The sequence below is a fragment of the Grus americana genome, chromosome 8, assembly GCF_028858705.1.
Source record: "Grus americana isolate bGruAme1 chromosome 8, bGruAme1.mat, whole genome shotgun sequence".
Classification (NCBI taxonomy): domain Eukaryota; kingdom Metazoa; phylum Chordata; class Aves; order Gruiformes; family Gruidae; genus Grus; species Grus americana.
In genome coordinates, this window is record NC_072859.1 from 27,345,242 (window position 1) to 27,365,896 (window position 20,655).

General features: G+C 45.4%; 1 protein-coding gene and 1 long non-coding RNA gene across 9 annotated transcripts in view; both read right to left on the bottom strand.

The window, feature by feature from the left end:
* The window catches only part of SPATA6 (spermatogenesis associated 6), a 40,126-nt gene extending 39,437 nt beyond the window's left edge, over positions 1-689 (bottom strand). For 4 of the 7 annotated variants that reach the window (XR_008578067.1, XM_054833787.1, XM_054833782.1 and 1 more), the window contains exon 1: positions 383-687. Coding sequence is in view for 6 of the 7 variants with exons in the window: in XM_054833787.1 (XP_054689762.1) it covers positions 383-559 (177 nt within the window). In the remaining variant the exon portion in view is untranslated. Of the gene's footprint in view, positions 1-382 lie in introns of all 7 variants that reach the window. The other 3 variants (XM_054833783.1, XM_054833786.1, XM_054833785.1) reach the window with 2 other exon arrangements.
* A 2,276-nt stretch (positions 690-2,965) lies between these two features.
* Positions 2,966-16,862, bottom strand: LOC129209347 (uncharacterized). Of its 2 annotated transcripts, XR_008578051.1 has the most exons (4): positions 12,203-16,862; positions 11,829-12,046; positions 10,525-10,651; positions 2,966-3,076 (listed from the first exon to the last, which is right to left on the bottom strand). It is a non-coding gene; the product is annotated as an uncharacterized LOC129209347 (long non-coding RNA). The 2 variants fall into 2 exon arrangements; XR_008578050.1 differs by lacking the exon at positions 2,966-3,076 and having other exon boundaries at positions 9,003-10,651.
* Between the last annotated feature and the right edge of the window lie 3,793 nt (positions 16,863-20,655).

Below are 20,655 nucleotides of genomic sequence, written 5' to 3' on the forward strand. Positions count from 1 at the left end.
TTTTTTTTCAAGAGTGCTTTTTTCCACACCATACAGCTTCACAAGAATCCGTGTCTTTTAAAAAAGGCCTTCTCCACGGGAAAGTGAGAGCTGTGAAGGAGCACGGCTGCTGCTAACACCAACGGGGGCACAGGGACCGGCTGCTGGAGGACACACACACGCACACAGAAGGGGCAGAAGTTGCCCAGGAGCCAGCCTGAGTTCCAGACGGAGGGCGGGCCCCACTCGGCAACACGGCCCGGAGCAGCTTCCCTGAAGAACTCCCGGGTCGGGAGAGAGGAGCGGCGGCTGAGAGGAGGAAGCGGAGCGGGAAGCGGCGGCGGAAGGGCAAACCGCCGCTTCTCCTCGCCCGGCTGAGGACGACGGGGGCCGCGGCACTCACCGAGCGGACGTCCAGCTGCAGGACGCAGAGCAGCGCTTTCCGCGGCATGGGCGGGCGGGCGGGCCAGGGCAGGGGCCCGCCGCTTCCCAGCCCGCTCCGGCTCAGCCGCGCCGCGGGGCCGACGCCGTCGTCACGGCAACCGGGGCGCTTCCGGCCCGCGCCGCGCATGCGCACCATCCCTCGCGGGCGGGCGAGCAACGGCCGGGCCGGTCTCGCGCCCCGCGGGCTGCCGCTCCGCACTCCCCCGGCGGGGCCAGCTCCCCGCTCCGGTACAGCTTCCCCTCCTTCCCACAAGGCCCTGCGCCGGCCGGCCGCCTGGCAGCCACCGCCACTCCCACAATGCCCTGCGCGGCCGCGCCTGTCCCTTCCCAGAATGCCCTGCGCCGGTCGCCGCTCCCTTTTCCCACAATGCCGTGCGCGGCGTCCTGCGCGCCTTCCCGCCCTGCCCGGCCTCCCCCCGGTGCCCCGGGGCCCTCTGTTCCCGTCCCTGTGCCGCCGTCCTCGCCACCGGCCCTCCTGCGCCTCACCGGCTGGCCTGTGCTGGCCTTGGGCCTGCGAGGCTGCTGGGGTGGATCGAAAGTGGGATAGTTTCCAACCCCTGGGCCTCCCGAAGGACAGACGGTCACAGTGATGGGAGCCGTGTAGAGAGGGATCCCAGGGGCAACAGCTAAAGCGTGCAGGGAACCGGGCGGGCCAGACGAGAGCAGAGGGCTGCTGTGGGGCATCCCAAAGGGAGCGCGAAGCACGGACGTGCCCGTGTCCCCGCGGTTTGTTGGACCTGCAGACAGGTGCCAAGAGAGCCGTCGGGAAGGGGGACACCCGCAGGGGTTTACACGGCTCCAGGGCTGAACAGCTGAAAAGCAGCGCGTTTCCATGCTTGCTTTTGAGGCACGCTTGGATCGCACCCACACCCTGTTTTAGGCACCTGGGTCCTCTCGACTCTTTGAGGATCCTGTTTTAGCGTCCTCCGCGGGTGAGACAGAGTGGACCTGGAATATTCTGACTGGTCCCATCTTCAGAGACTTGCCTCCACGCTCACATCTGAAACTGGCTTTTCAGGCCACCTTTCTGCTTTCATCACTAGACAAATTCAAATTTATGCCACTCATCTCGATCACTGTTATGACCATATGAATGGTATTCCCCAATTTCTTCAGCGCTAAGTTGTTCTGAAGAGTATTTACAGTCACGTAGGACACCAAAAGTCTGACTTTCTGTTTTGGCAATTCATTTCAGATTCAGACTGTGAGGGGGGTCTAAGCCTTGAAATATTTTTTCCAAACTCAAATGCAGCTGTAAAGAAGGGAGGAAACTCAGTGGACCCTCCAGTAGAGAGCAGCGGCTCAAATGCAGCCCATGGCTTTCTGTATCTTAATTTTACAATTTCAAAGAAAAATCGTGCAGAGTGATCTAGAAAGCTAGTGCTAAGTTATCTGGAAAGAATCAGCATTCTCAAAATGTTTCCGTTAAAAAAAAAAAAAAAAAACCTATGCTAAGAACATAATATGCCAGTGCAAACAAAAGTATCAACTATTAATAGTGATATTTAATCCATCTATTGATTTCAATCTTTTAAAATAAATAAATGGCTGGAAATGCAGGTCTTATTTTCATTAATATGACTTCTGTAAGAGCTGCAAGTCTCTTTTTTTTTTTGTCTGAGCAAAGGGCAGGATTCTGTATTTAGGGCCTCAAAAAGTCTCATTTTTGAATTGCCGACCTCTAATACATATATTAAGAAGGGCTTTACACTTGGATAAAATAATTTTCTATGCATTATCAGTCTCAAGGTTATGACTAGTATTCCAGAGTTAATGAGAAGAAAATTCTCAAAGATCCATAGCCTCAGATGGTGACAGTATTAAAATGGTTTATTGCTTATTTTCAGGTACCTTTCATATACATGCTTTTTGGAGTGATAAATAATGTGTTAAAGATTGTGAAGTATGAGATATTATGGTAAATGTGGCCATATAAGAACAGAAGATAGATAAATGCTGAAATCAAAAATGGCATCATGTTTGTGATGAAAATTTAATATCCATGTGCAGTGCCCTGGAACAGAAGTACTTTATAACCCTTGAAAAAGGAGCGCAAGGCAGGACAGAAAGCTTCTCCAAAGTGATAAGGCAGCAATGAATTTCAGTGCTTTTCCCTGGTAAACCAGGGAAAAATCTGGGTTAGGCTGGAGGTTTATGTGCTCAGCACAGAGGTGCTTCTCCGTCCCTCTGGTCTGCAGAGTTTCTGCCACTTCACCCCGCTGGGCCTTGGAAAGCAAGGCTGCTGCCGCAGTGTTTTTCCTGCCCAGCCCTTTCTGCAGCAGTGCGAGATCCAGCTGGACCTTCTTGTTACGGTGACATGCGTAATTTAGTCTTACATTCAAGCTGCAGGAACAATGATGCGGGGATTTGGGGGACAACAAAGGGAGACCCTGATTTTCAGCACAAATCCATTTGCTAATAAGCAAAACTGATAAGCAAAACCACAAAAGGTGCATGCTATTTTAATAGGCCTGAGGTTTTAACTGCTATAAAGTTTCTCTGCTTTTACAAAAGTAAATCTTGTAATGCTAATTATACTTAGTTCTATGTAATAAAAGAGCCTGGATGACAGCTCTGCATTATGTGAAGGTTTTTTCAAGCTCCTCCATTTAAAAGCTTCATCTTTTTCTGTCCTCCAGCCCCTCCGACTTGCCTGCAATGGAAGAACCCTGATGTCATAAAACATTCAATTCTGCTCTTAATTCTATCATTGCAAACCAGGGGTAACTGTCAAAAGAGTGAGGTTGCACTGGTTTAAGTTAATTGTCACAAGATTTATGCCATATTGTTGCAGTGCTCCTGACGGTCAGGCCTCAGGAGTTTCAATGTATTGAAATATGCTACAAAATACGTTAAGTGGGAAAAATGGGATGAGTCAGGTTTGCAAACAGTGGGTATTCTGAAGTTCAGAATCTGACAAATAATGTGGGTTAGACAGAATTAGATCAGATAAGACTGGAGATCAGAGAGCAAGTCTGACATCGCTGAATTTGTCAGAGATTCACTTTTGGCTAAGAAGCCAAGAATGGTTTTGTCCTTAACCTCCGGAAGCTTTACGCTGGGTGCAGAGTGGCATTGCACGCTCATTCTGGCAATAAGAATGGAGGAAATAAAGGAGCCTTCCACATTTTTCCACCTTGTATTGCAGTTCTTACAAGTGTTGTCAGAGAGCCATTTCTGCCTACTTTATGCCCCTGAAGTTGACGGAGCGGCCAGAAGAGACCTCTGTCTTACTGCACATCGAGCCCTTTATTTAGGTATCATCACCGAGTACGATTGTCTTGTCATTAATAACTGTAGAGAATTCCAGGAAGACATCTGCTCAAATAACAGCAACAAATTATGAGATATGGAAAGATTTCCATATTAGAAAAGGCAAACAAACAAAACATTAAGACTGTTTTACTTTGGAGAGGAGAAAAATAAGATGTAATAGAAAAGAGGTACATAAGGGATTGAATGATATGTAGAAATGGGTTCTTCTATTTACCCATGCCTATTTATCCTTTCAAAGGACACATGCAATGAAATTAAAAGACAACACAATCAAAACTGATAGAAGAAAGTACTTTAGATAGCGGAATTCATTATCACAAGATACATTCAACAGTGTTCAAAGCAGAATCAGAGTGCTTTAGGGACCCCCATAGGACAATACCCACATGCATTACTTATTTTGATCTTTTCGCTCACTGCTAGGTTAAATGTGCAATTCACAAAAGTCAATTCCTCTGCAAAGACTTGTAGTCGAGGAAAACAGCCAGCAGAAGTTAAGACTAAACAATCCCAGTATGCTATAGAGCAGAGCTGGAAGAATTTTGTAATGTGAGAGATTCTAATAGGATCTAAGGGGACCAAAGTGAATTGCATTACTGCAGACAGTAATGTAACAGGGAAGGTAGAGTGTTAGATTATTGATGAGGACAGAGGTTGGAGATTACCTGAGGGTGTCAGCACACTCTTCACAAAATACATTTTCATCTAATCTTTCTACTTTAAAGCAGGAAAAGAAGTTGCCCAGAAGTTAGCATTCATTAATATCTATCGCTTTAGAAAAAGGACGCAATGATTTTGTCAATCCCATCTTATTGAGGATCTTCCTCTTTCCTAACATGCAAGGACACAACTGGGCAGAGCTCTCCGGCTTTCTTGATGAACCTACAGGTTGCTACAGACAAAAGACCACCTGGTCATGTTATGTAGGCAAAGCAGCCACCTTTCTTCCCTGTGCCCTCCCAGTCTCTCTAGTGCCTATTGAAGTGCATTTCCACTACACATCTGGAGACACTCAGTGCCTCTCTAACATTTCACCATGGCTCAGCCATGACAGAGCAATTCCTCTGCATTGCTGCTAAGCCAATACTTGTTTTGGTGGATGTGACCATCAGCTTCACTGATTCTTGATGTAAGTCATGCCCGCAACTAAAAAAAAGGCAAGCTACCTAAAGACACTGAAGTTTTCTTAACATGGAAGCTGTTTGCAAGGTCTGCTAAGTTCTTGCTTGACTGGCTGCAGCTAAAGAAGAAATCAAATCTGATTTGATTACACCCACTAGAGGAATATTCCAGATCTTGAATTCAGTTGTAGTAATTGGAAACTTGCATTTTAAAGGAATGATCTAAATTCATCTAAAAGATAACTTCTGTGAATACAGCCTTAAGAATTCACAGATGGTATGGGTACAGACAGCCAAGCCCTCATTAGCTTTGTACCCCTAGAAGGTTCCTGGGTGCTCCCTTACTCAGTTCGAAAGATGTAACACTTTCCTTTGCGTTTTACATTTTAAAAAAAATGTCTTAGATGGAGACATTGCCCCAGCGAAGTTTTTGCCTGAAACAAAATTCTTCTAACCAAGTTATAAACCCCTGAAAATAGGAGTTTATAATGGGACTGCTGATAGACCCTTAACAATAGCGTCGTGAATGGCGCTGCTATAATTAATGATACTTCAGAAAGATTTATGGTCCTTAGACAGAGATAAAACAGAAATATCATTGCTTCTTTGCCTCCCATCATTTTATCCTCTATGAAATTTTATGTGAAATAAGTCAAATGAAAAATGTAAGCTCTTAATCTTTTCCCAGAGTCCTGTCTCTCACTTGATGAACACTTTTGCAGAATAAATTAGAGCGTTTTATTCCTTATGTATGTATGGCTTTGTATTTAAAAAGCAAAGAAAAGAACATTGTCGGGTTGGCAAAGTAGCTCAAGATGATGGTCATGGAGGAAGCAGAAATTACCAACTATTCTTGCCCACTTTTCTGCCATCCCAGAGACACCGACTATGGTCCTGCAGTAATTCAGAGCAGCTGGCTTGGAAAAGGGCACCTGGACTCCGCACTGAAGAACCTCTGCTGATGGAAGGTAGCTGTGGTGGCCGTAGCTGCAGCAGCGATAGCACAGTGGCCTGAGCAGAAAGCCAAAAGCTGTGGCTCGATTCCAGTGGATACATACCTTTGTACTGAAAAATGCAGGATACTGGACGGACCTTTAGTATAACTGGGAAAGGTATAGCAAGAGGCAGTTGCTAGAAGCTAAAGCTAGAAAAATTTGAATTAGCTATTGGGCATTATATGGTAAGAGAGAAAGTGAGAAACCTCTGGAACAAGCTGTTGAAGGGAAAGTGAATCCTCCGTCTTCTGACAAGACCAAAGGAAAATGAGAAGTTGTCTCAAGAAATGCTTTTGTCAAAACAAAACATATTTTAGTCAAGCAAAACAAAAAAAGTGACAACAGTATTCAGTGGTCTGTGAACCCCATGCAACGCTACAGGCTTGGGGCAGAGTGGCTGGAAAGCTGCCTGGAGGAAAAGGACCTGGGGGTGCTGGCTGACAACCAGCTGAACGTGAGCCAGCAGTGTGCCCAGGTGGCCAAGAAGGCCAGTAGCATCCTGGCTTGTATCAGAAATCGTGTGGCCAGCAGGAGTAGGGAAGTGACCATCCCCCCGTACTCAGCACTGGTGAGGCCACACCTTGAGTCCCGTGTTCGGTGTTGGGCCCCTCACTACAAGAAGGACATTGGGTGCTGGAGCGTGTCCAGAGAAGGGCAACAAAGCTGGTGAAGGGTCTGGAGCACAAGTCTTATGAGGAGCGGCTGAGGGAACTGGGGTTGTTTAGTCCGGAGAACAGGAGGCTGAGGGGAGACCTTATCGCTCTCTACAACTACCTGAAAGGAGGTTGTGGTGAGGTGGGTGTTGGTCTCTTCTCCCAAGCAACAAGTGATAGGACAAGAGGAAATGGCCTCAAATTGCTCCAGGGGAGGTTTAGGTTGGATATTAGGAAAAATTTCTTCACTGAAAGGGTGGTCAGACATTGGAACAGACTCCCCGGAGAGGTGGTGGAGTCACCATCCCTGGAGGTGTTCAAAAAGCGTGTAGACATGGCATTTTAAGACATGGTCTAGTAGACATGGTGGTGTTGGGTTGATGGTTGGACTTGATCCTAGAAGTCTTTTCCAACCTTAAAGATTCTATGATTCTATGTGATGTACATGTAGGAGAGTCTACCCCGACAGTCTAACAGTATGTTTTGTCTAAACCTTGGGACTCTGTGAAGCATGTTAAAAAAGTAAATGGTAAAGTACTGCTTGCTGAGCAGAGAACAGAGGAGAGGGCTCTGAACAATTCGCTTTGGAGCTCCTGCGTTGCAGCACCTGGCATTGCCAAAGGAGATGCTGGGCGGGCAGTGGGGAGCGGCGGCATCTGAGGCCCTGAGGGCAAAGGCACAACGTGGCTCCGAGCTTGTCAGCCTTGTCTTAACTGAGCTACTTCTGAGCACGGCCAGGAAGCGAGCGTCAGACACCAGGCTGGGGGTAACGGCTTCCCCTCTGGGCAGCCAGGCAGAGGCAGCAGCTGAATAGAGGGCTGAGAAATCACGGTTTTGGCATAGGCCACCTGAAACGGCAGTTAAAGCTCGAAATCCATCACATCCCATTATAGTCCTAGGCTCTGCCTTCCGTTGGCCTCATCCAGCTCAGGTGGCATCTAGTCACTTGTTTTTCGAAAGCCTCTCTCCAGTGTGTCAGGAGTTTTGTCCCTCTGCCCATTAAAGTAGCAGTGTTTGAGCATCTTCCATGTTAATTTGATTGACAACAATGAAGTCACTAGAGAACCTCAAGGACTTTCTGGCTGGCTTGTTTTCCTGTTATAAATTGTAGCTTGTTATTGTTTTAGAGATGAAAACTGAAATGCTTTCTTTAAATAATAGCTGAAGTCACCCTGTCTAATAGGGAGCTCTGAGATCTATGCTCAAATTCCCCATAAATTATAACATTGCTCCTTTAAAATTTCTCCAATCCATCAGGAACAGAGAGGGATTTATATATATATATATATATATATATATATTTTAACAAGAACTTTTGGTTTTCAGTGGAATTCACTCTGGAGGGCAGAACATTTTTTTTTTTTTCATTGTAGAGAAGATTTGTAAAGGGGCAGGACTGTGACTATTATTAGAGTCTTTCCTAAAGAAAATCATCAGCACTAGGCAGATCTGGGCTAGAAAGTATAACAGGATGGCATAGAGCAGCCCAGATAGCACCAGAGAGAAAATGGAGCAGGAAGAAAGAAAAAAATGGAAACCCAAAAAGAAGAGCAGATGCCAATTAGAATTCTTGCAGGCTGCAGCAAGGGGCGAATATAAGAAGCTGTAGGAAAAGAAAGGGTAGAGTGGATTAGTGTTAATCACAGACACAGGAAAGTAGGAAAGGTTTTAAATGAGCTTTAAAAAGCAAAAATTGAGTTAGCAGCTCAGAAGAGAATTCCAGATCCATCAAGTGTAGGGGCAAAAAATAAAATGCAGAATACCAGGAGGTACGTCTGAGCCCTAAGCAATTAACTTCTGAAGGTAATGAGACGTTTTTGGAAGCAGAAGCTTCTCTCTCTCTCTCATTCTAAGGACAGCACCGTTTTCCTTATCCCAGTGAAAGTGACTCCCACCTGATTTCTTCTTCACTGTCCTAACGGTATCTACATACGGCACCCCACTGTAGGAAAATGAAGCGCTAAGGAACTAGCACTGGCACGGTGTCTGGCAATCAGTTTGCCCAGGCACACAGTCCAGATGAATTGCCTCTGGAGCTGGGTGACCCGCACCGGGTCGTCTGGCACAGTATTGTGGTGTGATCACAGGCTTGAGTTGTCTGAAGACCTCGGGGCTGAAGATGTGTTCCAAAAGTCACCAAAGCCACCACTGACCTCTGCAGACGTTAGAGGATGGGTGGGCTGTGGGGGTAGGGTTTCTCCTTGCAGCTCTGAGATACGAAATGGCACTTAACATTTCTGTGCTGCCAATTTAACTACTTGTAAAATGAGGACAGTAACAAAAAAAGAAAGAAAAAGAAAAAAAAGTACCTATTATGCATTCTTACAAGCTGCACAATACTATCAATAAGAATTCCTATTTCTAGCTTTGGATTTATCTGCAGCGTAAGAAAGAGTAGCATGGTGTTTGAGTTTGTGTGTCTTTTACACATGAATCATCAATAAAGGTTAATGAGGAAACTAACACTATATGAAAAGGTTGTTTTCTCATTAGTTAAACACTTTCTTTGTAAAAGCTTCATATATTCCTAGAATATTATGAATTTATTATTTGCTAAACAAAAACAAAAAGTCCCTTTTTTAATTTGCTTACATGACATCATTTTAAGCAAATGCAATCAATGCCTTAGTTCCAGTCATCGGTTCTGGATCTCTGCACCACCGGATCGCCAGCAGAACAAACTTCATCCAAACAAAGCGCGGACACGTACATCAGCTCAGCCCGAGCTCCTGCCACGGAGCTTGTGCCAGCTTAACACTGGCTTTGCGCTGCCTGCTGAAGGACAGACGATGCTGACCCAGTCTGACGTTAGCCTAGCACAGAGGGTCGATGCCTAATGTAGCATAAAACCCGCCAGCACCCTGCCAACCTTTCTGCCTTTTGTTTGAACAAATTTAAACCAAAGTGAGCATATATGACATCAGTGTTTTACATCACGTTGCCACGGTGGTTTGGAGCCAATGCTACGAGCCTTAAAGTCGTGGTCTGGTCACACCTGAGCCCGCAGTCAATTTTTGGTCTCTAGTTACAATGAAGCAGCCCTGTGATAGAGCATCACTGAATTCAAACAAATCCTAAAGGACACGTCTGTTTACAGAACAGCCTCAAACCAAGCCACCACGCGTGTGGTTGCGTGGGGAAGAGTTGAGGTCTCGGGGAGCAGAAACCCAAAAGTTTGCTCAAGCTTCTTGCTCCGTGCCAGGGGTGCGCGTGCCAGCTTTTCCAGTCAGACGTTACTCTCTCTTAATGACCAAAGTTACACGAAAAAACTCCTCTGAAAATAGGGCTTCGTGACAGAAACGCCTACGCAGCTGTAACAGCCCCTTCTCAAATGTGCCGCTGCTTATGAACTGCAAGAATAATACGGTGAAATGTGCAGACTTTTGCGGTTTTCCCCTCTTTTGTTGAAACTAATGAGTCACGATTAGAGTAATGCTTTTCTTTGACTCCGAAACCATTTTGCTTAATGAGGTACTAAGTCTTTATAATTAGGCCCAGAAGGGAACTGGGACATGGCCCCTTAAGAGCAATAATTATTTAGGTTATTTATGGTAATAAAAAATTGAAAATAGGAATTCTTCCTCAGAATGTGACTATTTATTCTTTTACATATTGCCTAACAGGCAATTACCCTATTAAGACAACGTTTTGTTGCTAAAGACATTAATTGAAATGTAAATTAAATGTAAATCAGCTAATTAAATTGATATGTAATGAACTTGTCATGCAGGCCTTTGAGATCAGATGCATTTTGCTAATAAACAAGTGTTAGAGTGGTGCCATTGCTCACTGGTGTTAAGGTTGTTTAACGTGTTGCGTCGGTAACGCTCTCCCTCCCCAAATTCAAAGGTTTGGATTGTGTCGTTAGAGCCCAGAACGAAGCTGGCACTGGACGGTTCCAGATTTATTCCTTCCAATTATTTCCTGATCAACTTCATCGCAAGGCGAGGTGTTCCCCTAACGGCGAGTGCTGGGCGTCCCGTCGGGGTGCAGTCCGAGCTCTGTCTGGTCCTTCTGCTCCCCAGAAATGATAAAGCAGTTTGTAAAACCCCTCACCAAGCCCGATGCTGCTGTGTCAGGTGGCTTCTGGAGGCGTTAGTGTTATTTCTTTCTCCGGGCGCTGTGGCCAGTTCAGTAGGGGTAGTGAACCCCCGCGGCAGTGGGAGGATAACTCCAGACATTCCTGAAATACAAAGAAATAAAATGAGAAATGAAGCAATCACAATTTGCTTGGCGATTATGTTGATAATGTACAAGGTAAACATCAAAGCTGACATCATTAAGTCAGTATGGCAACAGGAGAATGAGCCAGAATAACCTCCTGCACTGTCCGTAACACACCAGTAACCTTAATCATCAGAGCGTGAGTTTGTGTCAAACTGTAAATTAAAGGGAAGGAATACGAAGCTATCAGTTCCCCTATGAAACGATCAGTTTTCCTGCAGCTACATTTTGAGCCAGACCTACTAAAATTTCTGGCATAAATTCAGGCCCTGTATTGAAGGCATCTTGGAGGACAGAAGTCCCTCCCCTGCCAGATACATGGGCAGAACTCACGTCTACAATTATACAACACTGAGTCAAATGTCACAGAGATTGCTTGTGAAAAAGCTCAGGTCTGCACAGTATAAAATCCAGTGCCCACTCCTGTTCGAATCGTGCAGACATTTTGTGTGCGCAGAGATAAAGCTCAGGCCAACGTGGCAAAAAGGGCTCTGCGAGCGTGAGAATAGAAACGCAGTTTGGAATTGCAGAAACGCTTTTGCAGAAAGTTTTCCTGGATCCGTCGTGCCGTAGTCGCACCTGAGCATTCACACATAATTGTTCTGTCTTGAATAAATCTGGTGCTGCATTTATAACTTCTACCCAGAGAACCTTCCACCCTGCAATCCTTTGGGGCCTGGGGGTATTTAATAAACATGTCAACTACCACTCTTCTTTAGTTTGAATGTAGCATCTTGTTTTTTCCTACTGAAGAACACTCCAGTTTGAAGTTTACAGAGCAATTAAAGACCCTCATGGGGCCCCTGATATGTAGAGATTGTCAGCATATGTAGATTAGTAATTGTCAAGTTTCTCCCTAAGGCCGAAGAGCTCTTAGTCAAATTCCAGAGATCATCAAGTATTCAGATTTCAGTGGGCTTTGTGTCATACACAACATAGTGGCATAATTAAACTACAATGCTTCTTTTCTAATAAACTTTTGGATCTGGCTATGTTTCTATTAATTTCTTTTAATTAGCTATGATCACAAAATACAAATGAGCATCAATCTAAAGCTGCAACTTTGCTGCTTCCAAAAAGACACCTTGGGAATAGCTTTCTCTTCTAAACTGTTGGAGTTTGGGGACCACACTTACTGGCATGACTTGCAAAGGCCTGATGGAGGACGACACCCAGCAGACTGAAGGCACAATCCTTCTCTGACTGCCTTTCAGCTGACACTTGGGCACAAGTGATTGAATGATGCTGCCATCTTGAACTATTTCTTCATTGACCTGTTGGCTTGGACTCTAGCTCAAATCTTAGTCCATTCTTCACTAGTTTTTGTATCTTTGAACGTTGACCTACATAGAAACTGGAAAAGAAAAAGGAAAAAAAGATTTACTTCAGAGGTCAGAGAAGGAAATTAGTATAAGGATCCTCACCACCCAGGTTGGTGCTCTGATGGCCGTCTCCAACATCTCCTGTTTTTGAGCCCTCTGCCCCCCACGCTGGGCAATCAAATACACACCTGAATTTAATATTCACTTGCCTCAGTGTTGAAGAGGAATTGTGCTGGCTTGCTTTGCATCTTGCATGGTCCAACCCTTGAAGATCAAATCACTGCTCTAACATGGTATTGCCTGGAAGCCACGGGGTAACAAGAGCGACTGGATGAAGCTTTCATGCGGCAAGACTGGCCTGTGCATGTTCTGCCAGCTGGATCCTCTGCTGCGGCTCCCACAGACATTGTGTTGTGGTCCCAGGGCTTGGAAGGTACAAAGTGTTGGTCGTTGGCCTGCATCCGTCATTTGAGTCCCACTCCATCGATCTGTGTCTGTTTGTGGACAAAGACTATGGCAAGGAGTAAGTTGTTACAAATCTCTGTGGTGTTTCTGAACTACAAACTGAGATTTTTCAAAGCCACACATGGGATCTGAAAGTTTAATTCCTAATACAATAAAAAAGAATTGGACTTGGAAATTGTGAAGGCAGCTTTAATAATCTTCATTACAGCATGTTACATAAAAGCCAAATTATTACCCACGAGGAGCAGATCTTCATTTCCATGCTGTTCGCACTTTCTAGGTGTAGCAGAAGACAAACTGGCTGTGCTTAGGAATCAACAGAAATCTTTTGTTAACACCAGACAGCACACTCAGACGTACGTGCCCAAACAAGCAATGTTCTCTTCTCAAACTGGGCTAGCAAGTAAGACTGAGAAACCCCAAAAGCGTTTGTGCATCCAGGAGGAAACTCTCTATTACCTCCATCACTGTACTTGCACAGCACTTCTTGCTCTGTAAATCCCCCCTTATTTGTCACAACTTACACACACCTCCAGTGCTGGAATATTGTCAGCTCTGAAGACTGAGATCTTTCACCAGCGCCAGAAGGGACAGCCGAAGCGTCCCCTTCCCAACACAAAGGGTAACCTGAAGTCAATGGGTAATTTCAGAGCGGTTATCTGCAGTCTCAGGCTGACTTGGAAGCCAAGCTCTATCATTTTGCCTCCAAATCTCTAAAGTCTCCATGTCCCCAAACCCCTTTGTGGGCTAAATCCTCACTTCATGAAAATCACTTAAATTCTTCCCATCGTTGAGTAACACCTATTGGTGAAGTGGCTCTTCTCCACTTGACCTGCTGTGTATGGCAGAATATAATGCTGCTTTCTCTTCTGAGGTCTGTTTTTACGCTGGGCTATGAAAACTGGATCCAAGCAGCATGAACAACGTTGAGTTTTAAATAGTAGCCCAGCAGGAAAATCTCAAGAGTCCCAATAAAAAGGAGAAAAAAAGTTCCTCGCATGCTTCCTATGATGATACATCTCAAAATTATTAATTTTGCTTGTCCCGTATCATATCTTAGGGCAAGCTGCTTTTCCTGACTGAATTGCAACGTGGCACTTGGTTCGGTGGGTTTAACTGAAGCGTGGCTATCTGGGAAAGGCAGCGTTATCTGTAATAAAGTAACTCCTTCAAATTTACTTTCTTGATCTTGTACTTTAGTTGGGCTCCCAGAGTCTTAATGCCTGGAAAAGTATCTGTCACCCAGGGCCCTCATTTTAAAGGACTGTAAGTTTTTAGGGGCTGGATGGCGTCATTTCCCTGCATCAATTTTGTCAAGGTATTCCTGCGAGCAAGCCGGCCTGAGCTGCGTGCTAATTTCCCGTCTCCTCTTCGGCTGACGACAGTCCCTGGCTCAGCGAGATTTCAGTTTTGCTCACTGGGCTCTTCTTTCCCTGCCCTCCCTGAGCTATATTTTCTAAGCACCAATTTCACTCCAAAATTAAAGATGAAATTTAAAGATTAGGGACTGCAGGTTTTTTTCCAAAGGCATTTCGATGTCTCATACTCATTGATTGAGTTAGGTATCTAAATCATCCAAAGCAATCTGGCCCCCATCCCAAGTTACGTGATGTAAAAGGCCAATTTGACTTTTAAAATGCTCTCCATTTTAATCGCCTGCTGTGCGATTAGTGCCATGCGTAATAAACACATTGTGTGCGGCGTGCATAGGGCAGGTGTGGGGTGATGTAATGGATCCCACCCGACTGCCTTGAATATAAATGCCAGAAATACCAAATACCGCGTGCACCAGTCTTAGTCCCTGTCAATTCTAATTACTTTAGTGGTCTGACTCCAAATGCAGATGTACCGTGGTGTAACTGAGGTCAGGATACAGTACATGATTCTTATCTTAATACCACTTTAGTACTGTAAAGGTCAAACTGAGCAGCATCCAAGGAGAAGAGTTAAGGGCTCTGTTAATTATTCTTCACTCCTTGAACAAAGGGATGAAGATTGTGTCTCTGCCGAAGAGCGTTCTGCCGTACTGCATATTTAAGTTAAAAAACAAGGAAGAATGAAGGAGCCTTTCCTGCAATAATCCTTAAATGAGCCTTGCTGAGCTCTGCCTAGAATCTTACAGCACTTGCTCTGCCAATCTTTTGAGCTACAACTGTCCCAGAGTCAGAGGCCAGGTTGGGCGGCGTTCCCCCTCCAGGCAGCGGTAGCTCCCGGTTCTGACCGTTAAAAAAAGCCAGCTTCATCTACTGAGTAACAATTTCAGACAACGATAAACCCCCGTGTCCATTTGTAGATGTTCCTGCTGTTGGAGGAATCACTGACGGAGCGGGGCACGAGACTGGAGCCTCCACGTGCTTACCACTGTCCCACTGGAACAGCTGCAAAGCGCCTCCAGACAGGACCGTTCCCTGCATGCCAGTGGTAGCATTTTGTTCCCTGTTTTGCATTAGTTTTAATAACTGTTAGGTAGAGACAGTGGAAATGTGGCTTCAGAGCTGGTTTTAGTTGAACTCGGCTCATTGTTCTACTGACTGTTACTTGATCTTGTCATTAACTGCACCCATTTCCAAGTTGCCTTCCCAAGAAGCCCACACTCATGAGACATTATTTTGTTCCTTCTCTGAAGGCAGTAAGCAAAGGCATTGCTAAAACAGGAGTGTGACCCCAATCCATAGCCATTCTACTCATTTCGTTTTCTGAAATCTCTAAAGTGTTAACTGCTGAAAGCAGAAACATGAAAACCCACCATAGCGAGAGCTGATTAAAATTCAGCCCACTGTACCACCCATAAATAGGAAATAAAGAATACATGGCTGTGATTGATCATCCATAAATGGCCATTGCTTGCTTCCTCTATTCCGTACAAACACACTCCATGTATTTATTCAGCTCGCCAAAAGAGTAACAAGCAGATCATTCCTATTTGTCAGGATTTGGGATTTAAGCGGGTACTTAAAGTGGCGGCTCTGTGCTTGCGTGCCTGTAGACGTGCACACACATCTGCTCTTCTCTCTGATTTTCAATATTCATGAGAAAAATCAGAACATTATTTTTTTCATAAAGGTGTAGTTGTCAATAGATGAAAATACATTGAGATGCAAAATCACAGCAATGTGAGCTTTAGTTAAGGAATTTTTATGATATTAGAAACATCAATCTCTAAGGACTGGTAATAATATTACTATTAAGAAAGAATGTTTCTGTTCTTATGCATTGCAACTTGGCCAACTCTGAGACTTGCAGTAGGAGCACTGGAAAAAAAAAAAAAAAATCATGTGCTATACAGAAACTAGACCTGTTGTTTGAAGCACTGGTGGGTAAAGACTGTTTTTACCAGTTGCGAATACACCTTCATTAAAGCACCAGCTTGCTTGTTTGTGGTTCAGCTGAGCTCACCGGAGCAGAGCTGCCTGCGCCGTTGTCTCCCTGGCAAAGCACTGATGCATTTCTCCTTTGCTGTGATTTACAGTCCAAGGGCTGCGTCCGTGGATAGAGCGCTGCATCCAGCGCCTTCGGCCTCTGCTGTCACTGGGTGCTGGATGCGCCAGCCATCTCCCTCGAAATACCACTTGCACAGACGTTGCAGTTGCAGCGCTGGTCCGGGAATGGGAGGTGACACTCAGGAAATTTGGTCCCTCTGCCCCTGTCTTCCTGAATGGCTTTCAGCAAATCACTTGTTTTCTGACTGCCCCTGTTCCCCTAGCTGTTAAGAAGCAATGATGAAATACAAACCTCATTCGAGGCATTGCAGATCAAGCAATGAAAAATGCTGCGAAAGAGCTAAATATTGATATTATTTCACAGCTTGCTGCAAAGTGACCGGTAAAATTGTCAGAGATGGGTATAAGAAACAAGAAACAGAATCACAGAGTGGATGGTGTTGAAAAGGATCGTGAGATCATCTGGTCCATCCCCTCTGCTCAGGCCAGGTTAACTAGAGCAGGTTGCCCAGGTCTATGTCCAGCTGGGTTTTGAATTTCTGCAGGGATGGAGACTCCACAACCTCTCTGGGCACTCTGCTCCAGTTTTTGACCACCCTCAGAGTTAAAAAGTGTTTTCTTGTGATGAGATGGAATTTCATGTGTTTGTTTTAATTGATGCCTATTGCCTCGTGTATAACGTGTGGTCCACATACGCTCCTGAGCAACCAGAGAGCCCCAGGTGGGGCCTGCGTGTGACCAGATTTGATCTGAATTTGTTCGGTCACCTTTGAAAGTCTAGGTATCCATTCCCTCTTCATCTCTCTCAATGTGAGATTTGGCCACTTTTGCTTGGAGACCAGTTGGAGCTTGTTGAAGCAGTGAGTTAACAGCCTCACATCTCCTGGAGGTGCTCTGGCACCATCCTTGGGAAGTCAGCAGAGATTATCTAGCAATAGGGACCCTTCCCCGGGCTGGCCTGCCGAGTTGTAAAACACAGCGATTACTGCCACCACCACCAAAAGACAGCTCCTTCAGAGAGAAAAAAAAACAAAAAAACAAAAAACCAAAAAGCTCATGCCTAAAGATGTTATCATGCATAATTCAGGGAAGAAATCCATACTGCATTTAAAAGATTACATCTTATCATCCAGGGTACTTATTAGCTTGATGATTTAAAAGTACGTGGGGATAGAGTCTTTCCTGCTATTCTGCACTGGCACCAGTGCAGTTGTGCTGATGAATGATTAGCCTCCTGGCGTGGTTTGGGACCGGACTGCTTGTCTGAGGCCAGAACTGGCCCAGGCGGGATTGGCACATACCCGATTCACGGTGAGCAGCCCTGTCCCTGCCCGGGTGCGTGGTCCACGTGGGCTACGCCAGGCTACCTTAGAATCACAAAATACCATCCGTGGTTACACCAGGGACCGCTTGCTTCTTTCTGTTAGGTTTGGTTAAGTTTGTGGCGGGCAGTAACAAGGGGTTAGTGGTGTTTAGCTCTGCTGATTAATCCCATCTCCAGCAACACGCAGCACTCGCAGCTTCCCAGCGGCACAAGGACATGATCTGGGGCTGCCAAGGGCTGAATGTGTTGGGTGTGCTTCTCCTTCTCAAGTACAGAAGCACAAGGCTGGTCTGTACCACCGCTGACACATATGCCTGTGCCCATTATTATTGTTTGTATGAACTTACCTATCGCTGTTCACCCAGGGAACTCGCAATACAAAGGATTTTGGCCTACATGCATTTAAGAGTAAGGGATTACAAAAATGGCTGAGGGTCGTTGCTACCCCCAGGCACCTCCTCCATATCATGGAAACATGCAGCCAGGACACTGACCGCAAATGTGCTGATAACCTCACGTCAGAGAAGCAGCAATGTGCATCTCTGTCCCTCTCAGTTGAGCCTTTGGTCAAGTCCAGTGTTTTGACTTGACCTACTCCTACAACCTGGAGTACAAACGTGTTCATACAAACCGCAGGCGTCTGGATACTGAAAGACTGAGGAGGTTGGAACAAAATTCAGGCAAGTTTACCCTGCCCATCACTAGTTGCTCTGATGGCCCTTGATTATTTCCAGATATAGGTTCCCCTTCCCAGAACGTGCCCTCCTGTTAACCTGGCGTGTCCCATGCTACACGGTACCCTAGATCAAAACAGGGCTTGAGTTTCCACCTCTGGCCCCACACATTGCAGACAGCCACCATTTTCTAAATCAATGAAAATCAGAGATTTTTTTCCAACCCATTCACAAGCTGCTCTAAATCCAGTTACAGATTTGAAATTTGTTGTTTAAATTGTTTAAAAATAGCACTGGCTATTTTTAAATAGCAGAGAACAGTTTCATTCAAGTGCCACATGCCTGAAGGCTGAAGGAAAAACTTGGCTGTGACCATTTTTTTTGCACCATCACACTGTCTCTATTACGTCTTGCACCTCCGCTGTATCGGGAGGCAGGACATTCATGGCAGAAATACTCCAGCTAACCATCTCCGTACCTATCTGCAATGCGTAAATGAAATGTGTTCTTTTTAGCTTTTTGTTTATGGGCTGCACAGATGTAGTTAAGTGTGAAAAGATGAAGAAGTTAAGCAAGGAGGCTTAGGAAATCTTGATTTGTCATCAAAGATATCCGGAGGTTGTTCTGGGTGAACAAGATTAACCCCAAAATGTGGCACCCACACTGATTTTAGCAAGTGGCAGGAGGGCTTCTGGGGTTCTTCTCTGTGTGGCTTTCCACACTATCTCTGTCATCTCACAGATCCCCTGATTGTATCGTGGGCATGGAACTAACTAATGGCCTGGGGACTGTGATGTTTACAGCTGGTTCAGTCAGAAATCCTCAGATGAAAGGTTTGAGAAGTCTCAGCTTGGCTGAGCGGCAGCCAGGTTCAGGAGAAGGGTGTACCGAACATCTGAGAGTGAGAGGAAAGGAAGTATTCTACAAAAACCCTTCTCCCCATTTCTTCAAGGTTGAGAGTTATGAAATATCTGCATTTAACAGCCATTATTAATTACTGTTTACTCTCTGCCAAGACTGCCTTGGGACCATCTGTGACCATTTAGCCAAGCACCCACGGCCGTCACTCAGCTGGCTGCCATGGCTCGGCCGTGGAGTCTCATTCACTTCCCGCGCTGGCTCTCTGACCCACTTCTGTCCTGCTTCAGCTCACTTCAGCTGCCCGAGTCTTGGGCCACCATGTGAGAAATGAGTGTTTCCTCGCATGGAAAAAAGGTATATAAAGCAACATTAGTATGAGGTAGAAATACCATGGGGTTTTGGATGGTACAGATCAATCACAGAAATAAATATTCCTCACCTTATCCTAAAACTTGCACCATCAGATCCATGGAAGAGCTGAGAGTTGCATTCAGGATTTCCAGGGTGAAGTCCTGGCTTTATTTACAGGAATAGCAAAACTCTTCTTCACCTAAAAGGACCAAAGGTTTCACCCAGCCCTCAGCGCTGAACCACAAGAGCCACTCCCAAGCTAAAGAGCACCTCTGTGCTCTAACCAGTTTCCTGAGCTAAAGTTAAATCGTGATTCTCCATCTTTTTTTTTTCTCCACTCTTCCTCCTACTTCTTAGTCAAGCCTCCCCGGACGTGCTGTGTGTTTCCCGCTTGGTGACTCAGGATCAGCTGCTCAAACTCTTTGGGAGTGTGACAGGGCTGTGACCGACCAAGAGGGAAAAGGAATCTGCCTTCAGGAAGGAAGAAATTAAAGTGCTAAGCACAACGTGGATTTGCCTGAAAACAACTTCCCCACCAAGCGCACGCTGTCTCCCTGCAGGACCGCGCTCCGCGTTCAGCACTGCAGACACCAGCAAACGGCCCCATCATTTATGGCAGCACGGCTCTGCAAAGGGGCGTCTCGCAACTGCATCGCACAACATGGGTAACACTTGGGACATAAAAAAATTACACCTCTAGAAATTTAAGACCAGCCTTAAAATGGGTCATAAATGCTAGAGAACAATCGTGGTGGTACACGCTGGGGGCGAACCCACAAAACCTCTTATCTTCACCCAGCATGGAAGGAAAAGTCTGCAAATCCTCAGCATTTGTTCAGGCTGCTTTGGCTGAAAGTACCAGGGGTAACAGCCCTAAATGTGCAAAATGAACAGAGGACCCTTTATACTCGGTATTATTTTGTGTATGTAACAGGGGATCACAGTAAGATATTGGCTCCCTTATGACTGTGAGAAAGACTTTGTCCCGAACGGCAAAACTTGCTCTAGTGCTTTATTTTTCTTCCAAACACTAGCTGGTAAGAAAATCTTCCTTTGTAGACCCAGGCTATTGATACTGAAGCTTAAGTTAGAGTTGGATGGTTTCTGTTCCCACTGCTTCCAGACAGTAAATTTCAAGCCTTGGTGGAAAAGCAGCATATTTTGTAAATATGGAATTTTTTTAAACATTTTCAATGATAAATAACTTTTTTAATGAACAACTTCGTGAAGAAAAAAAAAAAAGAGGACTCTGATTTCAAAGTTCTTTCACATACCTTGCCCATCAGTAGTCATGCTCTCAGCCTTCCCTGTGTTCCTTCCACTAGAGGATTCAAAACCCTCCAGACTCGCTCTCTCCAAAGCGTATCTTCCTTCCCTGTGTGCTGGTCTGCCATGGAGAGGTGCATGAAGCGGGAAATAAATCACACCTCCCCGCATTAACCAGCTGTGACAACCCCTGACTGCCATGCTGCTGCAATGCAGTTCACGTCAGGTGCCCTTGGATCTCTGCTCAGAGCTACCAGATG